At 45.2% G+C, this 19,260-nt stretch overlaps 1 protein-coding gene and 1 long non-coding RNA gene across 8 annotated transcripts; one reads left to right on the top strand and one right to left on the bottom strand.

Moving 5' to 3' along the window:
* Positions 1 to 4,268: 4,268 nt before the first annotated feature.
* Tirap (TIR domain containing adaptor protein) lies at positions 4,269 to 18,441 on the bottom strand. 7 transcript variants are annotated; one of them, XM_052188732.1, is made up of 8 exons: positions 17,824 to 17,921; positions 17,182 to 17,284; positions 10,221 to 10,389; positions 9,087 to 9,202; positions 8,835 to 8,896; positions 8,543 to 8,698; positions 6,205 to 6,840; positions 4,269 to 5,654 (listed from the first exon to the last, which is right to left on the bottom strand). In XM_052188732.1, exons 6-8 carry the CDS (start codon positions 8,604 to 8,606, stop codon positions 5,635 to 5,637), a joined length of 720 nt encoding a protein of 239 aa, XP_052044692.1. In that variant the 5' UTR covers positions 8,607 to 8,698; positions 8,835 to 8,896; positions 9,087 to 9,202; positions 10,221 to 10,389; positions 17,182 to 17,284; positions 17,824 to 17,921; the 3' UTR covers positions 4,269 to 5,634. The 7 variants fall into 7 exon arrangements, with proteins under 7 accessions (XP_052044692.1, XP_052044694.1, XP_052044695.1 ...); XM_052188734.1 differs by lacking the exons at positions 10,221 to 10,389; positions 17,824 to 17,921 and adding an exon at positions 18,128 to 18,441; XM_052188735.1 differs by lacking the exon at positions 10,221 to 10,389 and having other exon boundaries at positions 8,835 to 8,952; positions 9,076 to 9,202.
* LOC127689259 (uncharacterized) lies at positions 18,096 to 19,124 on the top strand. The gene is made up of 2 exons (XR_007978869.1): positions 18,096 to 18,180; positions 18,672 to 19,124. It is a non-coding gene; the product is annotated as an uncharacterized LOC127689259 (long non-coding RNA).
* The last annotated feature ends 136 nt before the right edge of the window (positions 19,125 to 19,260 follow it).

Genomic DNA, 19,260 nt, shown 5'->3' with positions numbered 1-19,260 from the left:
TGTACTACAGCTAGAAATTTGGTAAGAAGTCTTACATTTTCAAACTGTATGATGGTATATGCCTGTAATCCCAGCACTCAAGAGTCGGAGGCATGAAGATCAGCCACAAGTCTGAGGCTAGCCTGATTTACATCAGGACTCTTGGGGCAGCAAGGGCATGGTAGTGAGATCCTATCTCAAACAAAAAAATATATAGTTTTCTTTCTTTCTTTTTTTCTTTCTTCCTTTCTCTTTCTTTCTTTCTTTCTTTCTTTCTTTCTTTCTTTCTTTCTTTCTTTCTTTCTTTCTTAGTGAGATCCTATCTCAAACAAACAAATGTATAGTTTTGTTTCTTTCCTTCCTTCCTTTTCTCTCTCTCTCTCTCTCTTTCTTTCTTTCTTTCTTTCTTTCTTTCTTTCTTTCTTTCTTTCTTTCTTTCTTTCTTTCTTCTTTTTCTTTTGTTTTGTTTCCTGCTGACTTCTGCCAGTTCCTCCAGGTTTTTATCTGTGGGTCACAAAGTAAATACTATATCCCAGAATCTCCTGGCTTATTCACCAAATAAAAAAGGAGAAAAAAAATATTTTAGCTGTCTAAGGCTAAAATGATTTAGGCTTAAATAATATAGTTACATAGAACATGTACTTGATTCCTGGTTGATGGAGCTGTTTGGGGAGGACTAGGAGGTGTGGCCTTGCAGGAGGAAGTATGTCCCCAGGGGCAGGCTTTGACAGCCTTGGGCCTCAACCTATTGCCAGTTCTCTCTGCGACCTGCCTATGTCTTCAGATGTGAGCTGGTATCTTGTTCAGCCTTCTGCTTGCCACTGGCTTCCTGCTGTGACGGGCCCTCTGGAACCATAAAATCAGATAAGTCCTTCCTTCTATAGGTTGCTTTGGTTATGGTGTTTTATTACAACAACAGAAAGCAATCAATACAATCTCGTAAGTTCATAGATGGGAATCTGTCTCTAAGAAATAACAGATTAAACTTGGTCTGGTGGCTTTTAAAAGCTGAGTTAGGAGGATCACCATGTGTTTGACTCCAGAAAGTCTCTGAACTGCATCTCATGTAGTGGGACTTCAATCCCATCAGCTATTGATTGGTTACTACCATAATCTGTGCCACTATTGCACTAGCTGGGCTAGTCCACTTTAAACCTCTCCTTGGGTAATTTTGGAGTTACCAGCATCAAAATCTGGGAACATTTTTCTCTTGCAGTTTTGATTCCTCAGAATACTCCTCAGTCTTCTGCCTAGAACATAGAAGCACCTAGCTGCCAGTTGAATGTAAAACACTTCTAATAGGCCCAGGAAGGGTAGTTACTCCTAGGTAGGAAGGAGCCAAGGAAGACAAACATTGAGTGCAGTTGGAGGACTTGAGCCTGTCCTAAGAGAAAGTGAGGACACTTTCTCTTCGAGGTGAGATGGCTCAAAGGTAAGAGCACTGAATGCTCTTCTGAAGGTCCTCAAGTTCAAATCCCAGCGACCACATGGTAGCTCACAACCAAATGTAATAAGATCTGATGCTCTCTTCTGGTGTGTCTAAAGACAGCTACAGTGTGCTTACATATAACGATAAATACATCTTTAAAAAAAGAGAAAGTGAGAAAACCAATGGCTCCACGGGCACTCATTCAATCTTCCCCATGCCTTTACACTGTAGACACTCAGAACTGAAAGGGGCCTTGACCACTGACATGACTTAGCTCCTACTTGATTTCAAAATCAATCGTTATTCAACAGAAGGGTAGTCTATTTTACTAATGCTTTTAGTAATAGGAGAAAGGATCCACAGTCCAGATTGCCTTAATTTTTGTCAAAAAGCCTTTAAAATCTTTAGAATTAAATAAAGCTAACAGCAGGGCTAGAACCATGGCTCAGAGGTTCAGAGTGCTTCAGAGTGCCTTCTGCCCTTCCTAAGCACCCAGTTCAGTTCCCATCACGCACAGTGCAAGTTCCTGTAACTCTGGCTCTAGGGCATCCAGTGGATCTCTTCTGGATCCCAAGGGTACCTGCATGCATGTATACATTCGCCCCCCCCCCCCCCCGCCCCATGCAAAAAACCTAGAGCAGGCACATTTTAATGGTGTGCTGCTTGAAGAAGTATTCCCTTTAAGCAATGTGACATCAGTGCCCGAATGGCTGCTGTTTTCAGTTCTTTCAGTATTGCCCTGGAGATCCTAAGCAGCGCAGAAACTCAATAAAATAGTCATTTACAATAGATAACTCAGCACACTACTTAATGTTAGACCAACGTATTAAATCATCTTTTATGCCAGTGATAGACATATGTACACATAATTTTAAAACACTCTTTATAGTAGCAGCTAAAATATGAAGTGAGAAAGAATAAATCTAATAAAAGATGAAACAAACATGAAAAGTATTATACAAATTTAATGAAATATACTTAAGGACATAAGTGGTGATGTTCCGTTACGAATAGGAAGACTTTATCATGAAAATACCTGTTCTTCCTAGTCAAACCCATAAACTGAATACAACACCAATAAGAATATGCTTTCCCCCAGAACCTGACAGTGTGTGAATAAACAACATGGAAAAGTAAGAATTAAGAAAAGACAGAGTGGCCGGGCGATGGTGGTGCACACCTGTAATCCACACCTGAGACAGAGGCAGGTAGATTTCTGAGTTCGAGGCCAGCCTGGTCTACAGAGTGAGTTCCAGGACAGCCAGGGCTATACAGAGAAACCCTGTCTCAAAAAAACCAAATCCAAAAAACCAAAAAAGAAGAAGAAGAAGAAGAAGAAGAAGAAGAAGAAGAAGAAGAAGAAGAAGAAGAAGAAGAAGAAGAAGAAGAAGAAAAGTCAGAGTGATTTAGATGAGCAAGAAGAGTGGGGAGAACTGGCCCACAGGGCATTAGATCTTTTTAAACGATGCCGTGGCACTAACAAGGGTATCCTTGAAAGAGACTAGAGAACCAGCAATAGACACGTACGCATGAGAGGAGGCAACAACAGGAGATGAGTGTGCTGGTGCCACCTTTAATCCCAGCTCCGCGCTGGGGAGGCAGAGGCAGAGGTAGGCACATCTCTGAGTTTGAGGCCACCTGGTTTGCATAGTGAATTCCTGGCCAGTCCTATCTCAAACAAACAGAAAAATAACAAACAGATCCAGTGAGGATAGCTGGAGTGCCTGGTGTAAAATGAGAGAAAGGAATTAGATTTCTGACTTGGAAACCAAGTATAAACCAGTCATGATGGTTTATAATGGCTAAAAGTCCAGCAACCGGAAGCTGAATGAGGAGGATGTCAAGTTTGTGGTCAGTCTGGGCTACAGACCATTTAAAAAAAAATCAAAAACAGAAAACAGACGGCAAGAACCCCAAGTGGAGGTAAGGTCTACATGTGAATAGAAACATTTTGGCAGAAAATAACATCAAGTTCTTTTCAGGATTGAATGTAGAAGAAAATGTGGGCTGACACAGGAAGGCTGCTGTGAGACACAGAAAGCACGGACTGACAGCTTCATGAGCAGTGTTTTATGTTACGGGTAAAAATGTAACTTTAAAAGATACCACGCTCACGCTTTAAAAAAAAAAAGAAGAAGAAGAAACAACTCATGATTTAGAGGTTTGTAACTAAAAATTTAGGGGAGTCCCTGGAATTTGCTTTAAGGTGATCTTAGAGCAATAATTCTCAACCTTCCTAATGCTGTGACCCTTTAGTACAGTTCCTCATGTGGTGACCCCAACCATAAAATTACTTCCATCACTACTTCATAACTGTAAGTTTGGTACTGTTATGAATCGTAATGTAAATGTAAATGAATGATGTGGAGGATATCTGATATTTGACCCTTGTGAAAGGGACCCCACCCCAAAGGGTCAAGACTGCTGACCTACACGAAAGAAAGGAAACTCACAAGTGACACACCAACATGGACACACCTTGCAAACATGTCAAACAAAGGAAGCACACACTGTGATGCTGTGTATAGAAGATAAAGTCATAAAATCAAATAATGCTTCTGGGGCACATACATCTATGGGAACTTCAAAATAATTCAAGATTCAGAATAGTTGGTCATTTTTGTTAGGAAACTTGAAGGGCCTGGAATGCAGAACACAAAGGAAACATGAGTGTTGGTAGTGAGCTGAGGTTTCCTTAAGTAAGGTGGTAGGTGCATGAGGAAGTATTACCAAATACCCTTTAGATATTTTGTATGTAACAAAAAAGAAACCTCATAATTTAAAAACATTTTTTTTCAGTAAAAAGATATGGCAAAGGAAGCGGAGAGGTTCAAGGTACACATGAGGGGAGACAAGGACATTCAGCTGACCATGATTCTGTTTTTATTGAGAACATAGGTGACCCCTTGCCTCTCCCTGGGGATATCTCTGGTGCTAGATTGAGAACCGGTTCCTCTCAGTTCAACACAAAGCCATGTGCCCTGAAGCGTGGGCTCTCACAGACGTCTGAGGAGGCCCCATGTGTCACATGATCTGTTGGTTTTGATCCAGGTGAAGGAGCCGAGCGCCATACCCTGGCTTTCCTTCTTCCTACCTGTTCATGTATTCAGAGTGGTTTCCAGGTTTGCGTTTTCTTCTTTGCTTTGGTGGTGTGGGAGGTAGAATCCAAGCCCTCAGACATGCTAAGCAAGCATTCTACCATGGACTCCATCTAGAGTCCTAGGTTTGCATTTCTAATTTTTAAAAAAGATTTATGCACCGGGCAGTGGTGGCACATGACTTTAATCCCAGTACTTGGGAGGCAGAGGCAGGCAAATTTCTGAGTTCGAGGTCAGCCTGATCTACAGAGGGAGTTCCAGGACAGCCAGGGCTTCACAGAGAAACCCTGTCTTGAAAAACCAAAACAAACAAAAAAATGTACGTGTATGATTGCTTTGCCTGCATCTATATGTGCGTACCTGGTGCCCAAGGACGTTCTGGTCAGAGAGGGTATCAGATCCCCTGGAAGTAGAGTTATAGATAAGGTTCTGAGTCACCATGTAGATCCTGGGAATTGAACCTGGGTCCTCCGAAAAAGCAACAAGAATTCTTGAGCACTGAACCACTGCCTCTCCAGCCCCTTGGGTTGCATTTTTAATGGCATTTTTTTCAATAGTTGAAATTCAGTATGAGGATGAAATCCAGCTTTGTGACGTGAGTTGGCATCTCTGGGAAGGAGTTTCGGTAGTGTGTGTGACGGGCTGCATAGTTGCCACCTCTTCCCAGCTTCCCTGGGCAACTTTTGGCTCATCAGTCAGGTTCATCCCTCTTGGGGAGTGGTACCTGTTCTCCCCCCAACCCCCATGCCTGATGGCAGGGGAAGAAGACAGCCCTGTGTCAGCTTCCTATCCAGTTAAGCAGCAGATGAGACACTGCTGACCTTCCTGATAGCACAGTCTCTCGACAACTCAAATTTCTGACTTCCTTGTTTTCTTCCTGGGGGAGTCCCTGGTACCCTCCTACCCTTCTTGGGGAGTCCCCATCTTCTTCCTGGTCACCTCGTGGGGGTGGTTCCCATCTTCTGCCTGGCTGTCTTGTGGAGCCCGGAGTAACGGATGCTGGTGGCAGTCTGATCCTGTCTCATGACCAGGGTGCGGCCGGCTCTGGCTCCCGGTGCCTCCTGCCATATATTCTGGACTATCGACTGCCGTGAGCTATCTCCAGCTTTTCACACGAAAGCTTAAGTGTCAGCTTAGTGTCTCCAGATCTGAAAGAGACCAAAGCGAATCACAAGGTTTGTCACTGCCTAACCCCAGCACATCTGTTTCTCCCCTCTTCCCTTTCACCCTGGTTTCCGCCCCACCTGCTACAATGTCCGGACACACTCACAGGGGGCAACTGGTTCCTATTACCTTTCCCCAGTTTGCATTGCTGAACTGATGTCACTCCTAGCATCTATCTAGGAATGACACTCTTGGAACACACCCCAATCCAGTTTCATAGAGAAACCCAGTATTATCACTATCTGCTAATTAGTATGAACTGAGGATGCCATTTGTGGGAGGCCCTGTCTGTTATGAATTCTTGACAAGTGCTCATTCTGCAGTAACAGGTCGCTAATGAACAATGAAATCTCAAGGTTCAGAGGGGCTAAATAACATGCCCAAGTAACTCCTCAAACACTACAGCGTGACGTGCCAGGCACAGTATTCTCCAGAAGCTCTCTCAATCACTGGCACTACAGAGACTATCTCCTAAAGTCCTTATGCAGACAATGGATGACTCCTCCCCCACTTCGCAGCCCTCCTGTATCTTACAGTGTATAACAGCCTCCTTGACTTGGTAAAAGCCACCGTCCTGGCCTCTGCCATCCACGTAGTACATGAACCGGAGTTCTGGCGGATAGGCGGCTCTGGTCAGGCCGGAGAGCAGGGGAATGGTGCAGCCCTCCTTCCCCGGGGCCTCCGTCAGGGCCTGCAGCATCTGGTACTTGCACCAGGGGTCCCGAAGGAAGCCCGGGGTAATGAGCAGCACGCGGCAGTGGCTACTACTCAGCGCCTGGCAGAGCTCCGAAACGATGGCGCCACCTGGGGCTGCATCCCGAAGCTGCAGGAAGCAGCGTAGACTGGCCTTGCTACCCTCCAAGTAGGACACCAGCTCCTGGGCCGCTTCTAAGTCCTCCTCACTGTGGCACACACAGACATCATAGTCTTTGCTCCAGCGGCCGCTGCTGCTGCTGCTGCCCACGTGTGTTGGTGGCGAGGTAGGTGACATTCCTGAACTGCAGCTCGGGGGTGAGCTGAGGCTCTGGGGTGAATTGTGACTCGGAGGTGAGCTATGGCGCTCGGGTGAGAGCATATCCTGTGTGGCTGTCTGTGAACCATCACTGAGGGGGCTTTCCCGGGAGACTGGCATCTTCTTGGGCTTCTTCAACAGAGCCTGCCTGAACCAGTCTACGGCGAGAAACACTGAGCTGAGGCTTGTGGCCAGCCGGCTGAAGCCCCTTCTCCAAGGAAAATGGGAAGGGCTCGGCCAGCCTCACCTTACCCTCAGAGTCCCACCGCCCAGCTGCTTGGCATACCCCTCAGGTCTCTTGTCTAAGAGTTCCTGCTATGTTTAGAGGTTCCCCTAAGCCTGGCGGTGGTGGCACACGCCTATAATCCCAGCACTCTGGGAGACAGAGGTAGGAGGATTTCTGAGTCTACAGCCTGGTCTACAGAGTGAGTTCCAGGACAGCCAGGGCTACACAGAGAAACCCTATCTCGAAAAAAACCAAATCCAAAAAAAAAAAAAAAAAGAGAGAGAGAGAAAAAAAGTTCCCCTAAACTAAGATTAAAATCCCCAATTTGAATCCTGTCCAAGGGTTTTACTAGCCCAGTTAAGAAAGGCGCCTTAGTGGGGTAAGGTCACCTTAGAGAGAGGTAGAGTTTGCGGTGGTCCAGCTACCCAGGAGGCTGAGACAGTGAGGGGCTAGTAGTTCAAGCCCAGGCTGAACGACTGGAAGTGGGCTTCTTAAAAAGAAAGTCTGCTGTGTGTGGTTAATCCCAGCACCTGAGAGGCAGAGGCAGGTGGATCTACAGCCTGGCCTACACAATGAGTTCCAAGCCAGCCAGAGCTACACAGTGAGATAGTGAGACCCTGCCTGAAAAATAAAATCAAATTCAAATTACAATAAAACAATTTATCTAATTATAAATTAAATCAATAATTGAAGTATAAGATAAAATAGATGACTTTATTCTGTTCTAGATCATTTGATATCTGCTACCTGGAGCCCACTTAAATCTATACTCTACAACTATAGCCAACTGCCTATGAGAGTGGACAAAGAACTACATCTACATTTAAGGATTAATCAGGCTCAGCATCAGCTCTGATAGGAGGTGAATTTAGATGAAGGTATGAGTGAAAAGGGCCAGGGAAGATGGCCCAGTGCTGTATGATGACAAACTATGTGCCTGTAATCCCAGCACTTGGGATTACAGCCCCAACTACAATGGCAATTTCAAAGCAGCTTTGGTCAAAGCAAATGAATAATTAAATAAGAAGAAAAAGGGCCAGGGGACTGGAATCTGTTCTGTTGTTCAGAGGCTAAGTGCTATTAGTCAGAGCTCCCAGAGAACACACAACTTGCTCACACATTGGCCAGGCACCAGATCTGAGTGTAGGCCTGCCATATTGCTTGGTCTATGGCCTTAAGCAAATTGGCCTAGATCTCAACTTCCTCATCTATAAAATGGGTCTGTTTTGTTCTTGAAGGTGAAATGAGATTATGCCGTATAAGTACTCCATAATATTTAAACTCAGCTGTTCTGGGGATTGCCTCATTTTTTTCTTTCCTTGTTTCCTTCCTCGTAATGGTTCTGGAAAAAGATTCAGATACACCATGTTAAATACTCAGCACAATGGTTTTTAGGCCAAGCAGGCCACCAAAAAAAAAATCTGAAATACAGGCCTGCAGATTCCATTATATCCCCTTCCTCCCTCCCCAAGAAGCTTTGGGTCATCCCACCAGCCACCAGCGGCCTCTTCCTATCGCCAGCCTTTCTGCTATCTCTTCCCTGAACTGGGACAAGTGAGTCCTCCCACCTCACCAGCAGACTGGGGATTATTCTCTGAGAATCAGAGCACAGTCAGGAGACAGGCTCCACTTACCAGCTATCTTGTCTCTGGGTTTCTTGGGCTGAGTGGAGGAGGCTGGGAAGGAGGAGGAGGCCATAGCGCAGGCCTGCAAACTAACCACAGAAGAGCAGGCATTGGGGGGACGGCGGGAGAGAAGAGATCCGGGCTTAACTTCATGGAACAGGCATCCTGCAAGGGGCGGGGAATCACAAAAGCTGCTGAACCCAGAAGTTCTGCTTTTCTCCTAGTCCCTAATGGCTCAGTCGATAAGGGCTCCACGGGACCAGGGAAATAACCCAGATCCGTGCAGCGTGACCAGACTTACAAGGTATGAACTTGGTAGAGTGATTGTTCTCCGCTTCACCTGGCCAGGAGGGCATTTGGGATCTGGGAAAACATAGAGATAGAGAGGCAGTTCTTCAGAAGGACTTCCTGGGTCCATGCTGAAATGGAAGAAGGACTGAGCGTTTGGATGGGTAGATGAGCACTGAGCAGTAGGAATACTCGAAGTGAGTCTTGTTACATTTCCTCTGTCTGTCCTCCCCTCACCGCATTTGTTCTCTCACCTAGCCCTTACCCGTCAGCTAGGCAAACCATGTCATAAAACAGTGAAGACTGCAGGTAGATGGTATGGATTTGCACCTCCTGCTGACCAGGGCCTTCAACAGTCTTCCTAGGTCTTGGTGTCTCCACCTGTGAAATGGAAAATACTGTAATACTAGAAACTGCAACTCCGCATTACCATGTATAGCATGAATAATGTATAACTCTAATACTTCATGAGTAACTTGAAGTAGTTTATTTAATGTGCTAATAGTAGCTCATGTGTAAAAAACCTGTTAAAATATTAAGGGTTAGTGAGTGTGTCCTTAAAATAATCTATCCCGACTCAATGGCATAACCTGTCATACTAGGTACACAGGAGGTTGAGGCAGGGGGATCACTTATATCTATGAGATTAGACGAATCTCAGAAATCTGCTGAGATGCTATCTTAAAAAGGAAACAAACACCTGTGTATGGTGGCGTACACCTGTAATCTCAGCACCTGGGTATGGTGGCTACACCTGTAATCTCAGCACCTGGGTGTGGTGGCATACACCTGTAATCTCAGCACTCACAGGAGGGCAGCTGCAAGTTTCACGGCAGCTTCAGCCATGCAGTGAGTTTCAGACTACCTGGGGATATAAAGTAAGGCCCTGTCTCAAATAATCTAGCTGTGGAAGAGAATGTAGTACTTTTAAAACCCAATCCTTAGTACTAGAGTTTAGCCCTGAGTTTTTAATTCTTTAGTGTGTGTGTGTGTGTGTGTATGTGTGTGCATGATACTCTGCAGCACAAGCATGGAAGACAGAAGGCAGCTCTCAGAAGCTGGTTCTCTCCTTCCGTCACAGAGATTCTGGGGATCAAACTCAGGTCATCAGCTTTGTACGGCAAGCATTTTTACCCACTGAAGTCATCTTGTCCTAGACATAAGAGGATTGTATTTGGTTTGTAAGATTCAATATTATAACATTAATCTTCCCCAAACTGATCTTTAGTTCAGTGCTATCTCTGATCCAGAAGTTTTTTGATTTTTCATTTTGGGGTAGAGGTTATCAAATTGCTTCAGAACGAAGCAACTGTATGAAATTGCTAAGGACTAAGACTGCTTAGATGAGTGACATTACACTGCAAGGATAGAGTGGTCCTGATGCTGGAGGCTCTCTCACCTTTGCTTTTAGGGAGAAGACTGTGGGGGCAGCGCCTGTTCCAGTGCAGGGAGCCCTAGCATTCTAGAGGCAGTTCTCCAGCTGAAGGACTGGTAGGGAGCTGGGATCGATCGATCGGGAGCTTTCTGGCTTTTTGCTGGATCTATAGAAGCGGTAACAAAAGCTCCCTCTGGGAATTCATAGAGAAACAAATCGGATGATTAGATACACTGTAATCAGAGGTGTCAAAATTTAAAAAACGTGAGTCTGTTAGATATTAATGAACAAGGACCACAGTTCTCACAGCCTTACACTGCTGCAGCAGTGGAGGCACATGGAGACTGATCTTATTGGCTGACCCGATTAGAATGAGAAATGCCCAGGAAACTAGTAAGGTGCTCCCCTGCGGGTATGGGGAGGGCGCTCCCAGAGATGATTAGAAAATGAATGCATCAAATCCCTTGATGGATGGGTTCATAATTGGAGGAACGTCTGGGAGGTGTGAAGGCTGAAGTATCGCCTCATTTAGAGAGCAGGCCATTGGAGGGGTGCCCCTGCCAGTTGGAGCTTGCCCTGTCTCCTTTCTAGAGTCCCTCTCTGCTTCACAGCCACCATGGCATGAACTTCTCTGCTCCACTGCCCCCTCAGGCTGTGCTGAATCAAATCTCCAGAAACCATGAGCTCTGTGTAGCTTTTCCTCCTTTAAGTAATTCTGGAAGGCATGTGTCGCACTAACACAGAGCAAAGGAAGAGTGCGGAGTCAGGGGAGATGCTTGAAGGAGAAAAAAGCAGGCACATCACTGAGCAGGATACCTAGGGTGGGCTGTGCCTGTCTGCAGGAGCTTCTTCCTCTGTCCCCTGGGCTTCTGACAACCCAAGGAAGATGGTAGCTCTGCAGTACCTCTGACCATTGGCAGGCTTTGGAAGACTTTTCCTGGACAGGGGGCCGCTACCTCTCTACACCTCAGGAAACCATTTAAGATATCTTTTCAGGGGATATCTGGAGAGAGAGAGCTCAGTGCTGAAGAGAGCTTACCCATCCTTCAAGAGAACCCCAGTTCAGGTCCCGGCTCCCACATGGGTCACAACTGCCTATAGTTCCACCTGTCCTCCAAGGCATCCTCCACGGCATACACTTAGACATATGCATACAAATAAAAATATTTCTCTAAAATAATAAAAAAGTCTTTCTTCTTGGCAGTACACATGAGATCACGTTACTCTAATATTCTCTCAAGATTTTCTTGATTTTTGTTTTAATATAAAATGTATTGTGTGGCCTTGACACAATCTGGGAAGTCATTCATTCATTCATTCATTCATTTTGGTTTTTTAAGGGTTTCTCCGTGTAACAGCCCTGGCTCTCCTGGTACTCATTTTGCAGACCAGACCAGCCTTAAACACAAAGAAATCCACCTGCCTCTGCCTCCTGGAGTAGAGGGATTAAAAAAATGCGTGCCACCACAGCTAGCTTTTTTTTTTTTTTTTTTTTTTTTTTGTCCTGTTCCATCCCCCACCCCTCCCCTCAGGGCTGAGGACTGAACACAGGGCCTTGAGCTTGCTAGGCAAGCTCTCTACCACTGAGCTAGATCCCCAACCCTCATTTAATTTTTTAAAATAATATTTTAAAGTTTAAAACGATATAAAATTAGTATGGAGACAAAAATTCATGCAATATGGCATTCTACTTGAACATAAAGATGTAGAAGGTTTATGAAACAGGACTGGGGGTGTATCTTAGTGACAGAGCATGCACTTAGCATTTACAAAGCCCTGGGCTAATCACTCCTCAGCACTATAAAGACAAAAGGAGGAGGGCAGAAGGGAGAGGGCCAGCAGAGTGGGAGAGAAAGGAAACAGGGACTTTTTAATAACTCGCCCTCTTAACGTGCATCCTGATTTGGGGCAACTGCCTTTTTTATTGCTTGGGGGTGGGGTGGGTATTGCGGTGGAGATGCAGCTGGAGAGCTTGCTTAGCATGCAGTGATGGAGCACAGCACTCACGGTGTAGGGGGACAAAGACAGGCAGGAGGGAAAGAAGAGAGGAAAGGATCAGGAGGAGGATTGTCAGTTGTCAGTTGTCAGTTGTTCAGTAGCATATCCACTGGGAGCCGGTGTGAGTTGAGGGTGCGATACACCCTGTAACTGTCCTTTACACGGAAAAGTGTAAGCGTAAGAAATAACAGCTTCTCTGACAGGATAACTGTGCAAGGTGGCAGATAGGTTCCAGTAACCACATCCTTCCTGGACAAACCTCACACACCTTCCCTTTTCACAGTGAGTTCTTCTGCAGCCAAGGAGGGGAGCCATCACTCAGACCAGACTTAACTTTTCCACGATGCAGAGTGACAGTCACACACATCAAGTCATGCACGTCGAGCAGATAAGATGGTGAATTCAAACCAAGGCCTGATCGCCAGCTCTGTCTAATCTCGGATTCACTGGGGCTCATAAGAAGTCACTTTTTCTTTAAAAAAAAATTCATAAAGCAGATGTATCTCAAAACCTCCTTTATAGAGAATGACAGGGACTTCATAGAAAATTAGCAAAGAGTTCCTAAAAAAAAAAAAAAAAAAAAAAAAAAAAAAAAAAGAAGAAGAAGAAGAAGAAGAAGCCAGCATGAGAACTGGGTATGGTGGTGCATGCCTATGTTCCCATTAGGGACTTAGAAAGTAGAGGCAGGAAAATCACTTTTAGTTCAAGGCCAACCTGGGCTACATAGTGAATTCCAGGCCAGCTTTGACTATAAACTGACACCCTCCACACACACAAAAAAAGACAGATAGAATAAATAAACACACACATACACCATACACTCACAACACACACACACACACACACACACACACACACACGAAACAGCCCACAAAAGCAAAATACAAAGATAGTCCTGAAGATCGTTAGTGGCTGGTTTAGAAGTAAGGAAAGCCTAAGTTTTCTGATACTTGGAAACGTAGTCTAGAGTTAAACTATAGACAGATACACACTTGATGCTGATACTTTACGTGTATATGAATATATAATATACATGCACATATAAATGCATAAAATACATATTAGAGTATATAAATCTTAAGACAGGGTCTTGCTATGTAGTTTATGCTGGTTTTAAATCAGCAATCATGGAACTAGACAGATAGCTCTGGGGTTAAAAGAACCCTGCTCTTCCAGAGAATCCTGGTTTGGTCCCCAACACCCACATAGTCATCCACAATCATCTGTAATTCAAATTCCAGGCGATCCAAGACCCTCCTCTAGACTTTTGTACATAGACATACATGTAGGCAAAATACCCATATACAAAAAATACAAAATAAATAAGCTCTAAGAAACATAAACATAAAATTCAATCCCATCTCAGGCCCCTATGTAACAGTGTATGAGTGTTCCAGAGCTCACAGTCACTCTGGCCTAAAGGAGTGAACTATAAAGGCAGACTGGGGTATGGGAGACCCTGTCTTAACCCCTCCTCCCAAAATAAAAGTAGATAAATAAGTAAATCATCTCACTGCTAATAAACAACAGCAATTTACTTGCCTTTTAAATTAAAAACATATAGGTATTCTGTGTGTTCGTGCTGCAGCATGTTCCTGGTGGCCATACACCACATGGGGTGCAGGGTGAGCAGTGGGGGGGCTGGAAATGAACTCAGGGAGTGTACAGTGCCTGCCTGCTATGTATGATGTCTTGGATTTACTCGCTAGGGAAAAAAAGAGGAAAGCCTCTGAAAGTGTTGTTTGCTTATGATTCCAGCACTAGGAAGCTGAGGCAGGAAGATTATGAGTTTGAGGCTAGCCTGGGTTACATAGAGATTCCGAGGCAAGTCTGCATACCCACTGAGATCCTATCTCAAACACATACACACACACAAACAAACAAACAAACAAACAAACCAAAAAGGGGGCCAGCAAGATGGCTCAGTGGTAAAGCTGTCTGTATAAACCTGGTGACATGAGAGTTATAGTCTCAGAATTCACATAAAGAGAGAACTGACTCCATAAAGGTGTCCTCAGCCTTACACACAGAGACACAGACACACACACACAGACACACAGACACACAGACACACACACACACACACACACATGTATACAGCCCCATCACACACACACACACACACACAATACTAATACATTTTTTAAAAAATTATTTTTATTTTATGTGCGTTGGTGTTTTGCCTGCATGCATGTCTGTGTGAGGGGTTGGAACTGGAATTGGAGTTAGAGGCCGTTGTGAGCTGCTGTCTGCGTTCTTCACATTGAACCTGGGTTTCCCGGAAAAGCAGCCAGTGTTCTGTAACCACTGAGCCACCTCTCCAGCCCCACTAATACATTGTTTAATTTTTATTTTTAAAAAAAGCAAATAAATTGCTGCTATTTATAAGCAGTAAATGTATGTAAATATTTATGGGGCGGGGTTAAGGTAGAGTCTCTCCTGTAGTCCAGTGACTTTGAACTCCAGATCTTACAGCCAAGTCCTGGGATTGCATGCATGTGCCTCCTCTCCTGGATAACAGTGAATAAATTAAGAGTGCTCATCACATTTTATGATTGTTTCTGTGACATAAAGTCCGAATTGCTTTCCATACTACATTTTGTAAGTTCTGAAGAATGAAAAATGTCAAAAAGTATGTATCTGCATAAATAAAAGCATCCACTATTTTAAACTTAAGCATTCATTGCAAGGTCTTCTGGGTACTGTGGCACATGCCTGTAACTGTAGCATTTGAGAGCCTGAGGAGGGAGAGCTGTGAATTCCTCAAAGGCATTAAAACACAAACACTTCACTGTATTTAGTCATAGAGAAGCATATCCCACCAACCAAAGAGGAGTCATAGCAAACTTAACGTTGCCATATTTCTCAGATTGGCTCTTGGAATGCTTAGGTTTCTTAGTTCAAAAACACTGCCTTTGATCTGAAAATATCTATAACTAAATGATATATTTGTTTTGTATTTATTTTGATGTGGATTTTGTGTAAATCCAAATGCGGATATGCAGGCATGTAACATAGATTGTGTCAGCAGTATTCACAAGGCAGAGGCAGGCGGATCTGTGTGTGTGTGTGTGTGTGTGTGTGTGTGTGTGTGTGTGTGTTAAGGCCAGCCTGGTCTACATAGTGAGTTCTAGGCTCGTCAAGGTTATAAAGTGAGACTCCATCTTAAAAAAAAAAAAAGACAAAATATAGATCTTCAGACATGAGTTACCCCTTGAACGCCCCTCCTTCTCTCTCGTAGGTAGTACTGGAGATGACAGAATCCAGTACCTTGCATGGCTCTGCCACTAAGCGCTACCTCAAGTCCTAAGTGGGTCCTAATACACTTTTTCAAAGGCCTTGTAGGAAAAGGTTGGAGGAAGTGCCTAGGATCTTGAAGCCAGCCTCTGACCTGCGCACTACCAGAGCCGAAAGGACTTACTGTAAAGCAGTGGCAGTGAAGGCAGAATGACTGCTGGGGAAGAAGCCGACAGTAGAAAACCAATGTCACTAAACAAACCGGCTCCCTGCAATCCCCCAACTCCGATAACGGTGACACTGAGGTCCATATAAAAAAGACAGTCTTCTCTTCCTACTTATTTTGATATAAGGTTTGTTTTAGTCCAGGCTAGCCTTCAGCTCCTTGGACAGCTGAGGATGACATGAGCTTCTTCTGATCTTTCTACCTCTACCTCTGAAGTGCTGGGATTGTGGGCGAGGGCTACCCCGCCCAGTCTCAGGCCATGCTCAGCTCCAACCCAAGGCTCTGTGCATGCTAGGTAAGCGTTCTATCTACTGAGCTACACCACCAGCCCCAGAAAGGTGGTCTCTGTAACCCGTAGTATCAGGTCAATTTTCATAGTGCTGTGGGGAAAACTAATCGATCTTGCTTCTCAAACCATAAATTTTAAATGGATATGAGAGTTATCTGTCACTAGGTATAAAGATCTTATAGGAAAATATATGACCTAATTTCTGACTTTGGAGTAGAAAAAGCAAAATATAAATTGCTTTTTGAGACATGGGGGAATCAAATGTGATACAGTCTGTGGGAGGAAAAATGTCACATTGGAAAACAATAACGTGAAGATATTATTAGGAGAGTGAGGAGGTAATCTACAGAGACAGGGGAAATGTTTAAAAATGGGTATCTAACAACTGCTTCAAATCCCAAATAGCTCAAGAACTCTATAAACTGCTAAAAAAAAAAAAAAAAAAAAAAAAAAATGGGGCATAGACCTGAACAGTCATTTCGCAGAGAGGATATTCAAATGACCAACAGACCAAAAGATGCTCGGTTTACCAGGCCTCAGAAAAATGCAAATTGAAACCTCAGGGTTTCAAAGCTATGCCATCAGCAGAACAGCTCCAGAGAAGACACTGGCTGGAGCTTGCTAAGGACAGGGAAGACTGGGAGCACACACAGAGCTGGGAGTGACTGCTGGAACTTCTTCTGCTTGCTTGCTTTGTTTTAAGATAGGCTCTGATAGCCCACTCTGGCCTGAACTTACCTCTTCTCACCTCCCCCGGAGTGCTGAGATCGCAGGTGTCTGCTGTGCTAGCTAGCCAGCAAGCACAACTTCTATTTTTAGCTTTAAAATTTTTCGTTTATGTGTATGGATGCTTTGCCTGTGTGTATGTCTAGACATCACTTTCATGCCATGTGCCTGTTGAGGCCAGAGAGGGTACTGGACCATCTGGAATCAGAGTTACAGATGTTTGTGAGCCACTATGTGGGTGAGAAGATTCAACTAGGGTCCTCTGAAGCAGCCAGCAGCCAGAGCTCTTAACCACCGAGCCTTTGCTGTTGCCCCTAGCACAACTATTTTGGACAGTTGCTGCATACTATCAAACTGAGTGAAGGCACAAAAATCACACTACTCAAAACAGGCCAAAGCTGAAAAAGACCATGTCCATCAGGCTTTGTTCTGTAAAATGGATAAACAATCCACAGTCTGCCTTTTTGACAGAATGTTAAACATCAAGCAGCACACATACATAGACTTACTGTTTTGGATACAGATTACACAAGAAAGCCCGTGAAAGTGGTTTGGTGGCACTCGGGATCAGTGTACTTTTCCGTATGTGGGTTGTATACTGTTTCTTAAAGTCTGAAAACAAAGCAAGAAAGGCTTCCTCTGAGTCATTCCTGGGTAGGTCTGTCCGATGGAGAACTCCCTACTTCCTTCTCTACTTGTGCTTCTCTGGTTTCTGTTTTACCTGCCACCCAGTGGACCTAAAGACCGAATTGTTCCTACTCCCCTAGTCCCTCTGGTACTTGGCATAGTAGTAATCCCAGGTGGATGCCCATTAAATGACCGTGATAGCAACGCCCAGTAGGTTCTTAACTTTAAATAAAGTGACATTCTTGCAGAACCTTGCCACAGAGTGAAGCTCAGAGGGGCCAGGTTATGACCAGGGCAGAGACTGTGGGGAGCCAGGGAGAGCCACTTGACGAGGCCAGGCTGCTTGAAGGCCAGCCGGACTAACAGCTCCGTGCTGGCATCAGCACCACAGAAAGGTGGTGGCTTTCGGGGGGGAGTGCTGGACCCCAGATCGGAAGGGGCGGGGCAGGGGAGAGGGTGTCCCGGGGAAAGGGGCTGACTCTGCAGGGCCCGTCCGCCCACCGCCCCGCGTCCCCGCCGCTCACCTGCGCGGCCCCGCGCTGCGGGCTGCAGGCTCGGCCGGGAAGTGCCCACGCCCCGGCTCCCGGAAGCTCCTCGGCCACGGCCCTCCCGCCTGCACCAGCCACTCTCCTGCCCACACCCGTCGGCCAGATCCTAGGGGGCGCTCGCCAGCCCGCGTCGCTCGGGATTCCCGGCTGCCAGGCCACGACCCGCGGCTGAACCCGGACACCCGAGATCCCCAAGGCCGCCAGGCAGCCGAGTCCCGGTTTGTCCTGTGTGAGGACAAGGAGACGAGGAGAAAACCCCAGAAAGGGAGGCGTAACAGACCTTACTTTCCTTCGCACGGTTGGGGAAAATGAGGCTTTCTTCCCCCAAGTAAGGTAGATAAAATGGGCAAAGATGCCGGGCCAGCCCCGGGGAGGTGGGTCCCAGTAATGTTGCCGCCCACAGGCAGGAATCAGTCTGGCCAAAAGTGCTCGCCCTTAAGAGAGGGATTTCCTAGTGCCATTTCAACTGCATTTCCGCGGGTACCAAAATAACTGCAAAAAAGGGTAGCTGTGCAAAACGTTGTCAAGTCCTGATGAAATACTTAAGTCTTCTGCCCTCACTTCCTAGAGTTCTTGCTGTGAGCTTTGTGAAACGCCAAGGGAATAATACAGCACTTGGTATTCCCTATCGAAGTGTTATTAAAATACCAACCTAAAAAACAAACAAACAAATCTCATCTGAAATGCTGCCGGTGGCAGGAGTATAATGGTGTAAGACCTTGTTAGCCCTCTCTGATTTCTTTTTCTCTCCAGCCAGCCAAACTGTAACTTGATATGAGGGAGGCAGTTGGTGCTGTGGGGCTGTTCATGCATGATCTTTCTAGGTTTACTCATCAAAATTACATTCTCTGGTTGCTGGTGTTGTGAGAGACGAATATTCACAAGAATTCCTGGAAAGCAACCGTGTCTGCAAAGACTGATTGGAAGTGCCGTAAGTTGGAGAGAGAGGAATGTTGCCGGAGGTTCGCCTTAGCTCAGCTCGCTCTAAGCCCCCTGAACAGCCATTCCTTGAGCAGACCCTAGCTGCCCAACCCAAAAGCAATCATCAGATAACACCTGACTCCTGTAGCAAAGCTTCCGCCATCTTGCTGTAACTGTCTCTGCGATGCACCCACAAAGGTATTTTAAGCTTGGCTTGATTTATGACTTTGTTCCGTGAAAATTTAAAACTTTGTAAAGCTACTTCCACATTGGAACATGCAGTTTAGGGTAACCTAAATCTATATACCTGGGACATGGTCACTCAAGTATGGCTCAAAAATAAACAAAAAAAATTTCTTTTTTGTTGTTGTTTTTTGGATTTGTTTTTTTCAAGACAGGGTTTCTCTGTATAGCCCTGGCTGTCCTGGAACTCATTCTGTAGACCAGGCTAGCCTCGAACTCAGAAATCTGCCTGCCTCTGCCTCCCAGAGT

This window comes from Apodemus sylvaticus, chromosome 7, assembly GCF_947179515.1.
Source record: "Apodemus sylvaticus chromosome 7, mApoSyl1.1, whole genome shotgun sequence".
Classification (NCBI taxonomy): Eukaryota; Metazoa; Chordata; class Mammalia; order Rodentia; family Muridae; genus Apodemus; species Apodemus sylvaticus.
This window is presented reverse-complemented; position numbering and strand designations above follow the sequence as displayed.

Excerpts from the sequence above, each read along its gene's own strand:
- Tirap (XM_052188734.1), bottom strand. The coding sequence starts at position 8,606 with ATGGCCTCCTCCTCCTTCCCAGCCTCCTCCACTCAGCCCAAGAAACCC. Across the intron at positions 6,841-8,542 it reads ACCCAGAGACAAGATAGCTG|ACTGGTTCAGGCAGGCTCTG; the intron begins GTAAGTGGAGCC and ends TTCTCGCCGTAG. Across the intron at positions 5,655-6,204 it reads CAAGGAGGCTGTTATACACT|ATCTGGAGACACTAAGCTGA; the intron begins GTAAGATACAGG and ends GGTCTCTTTCAG.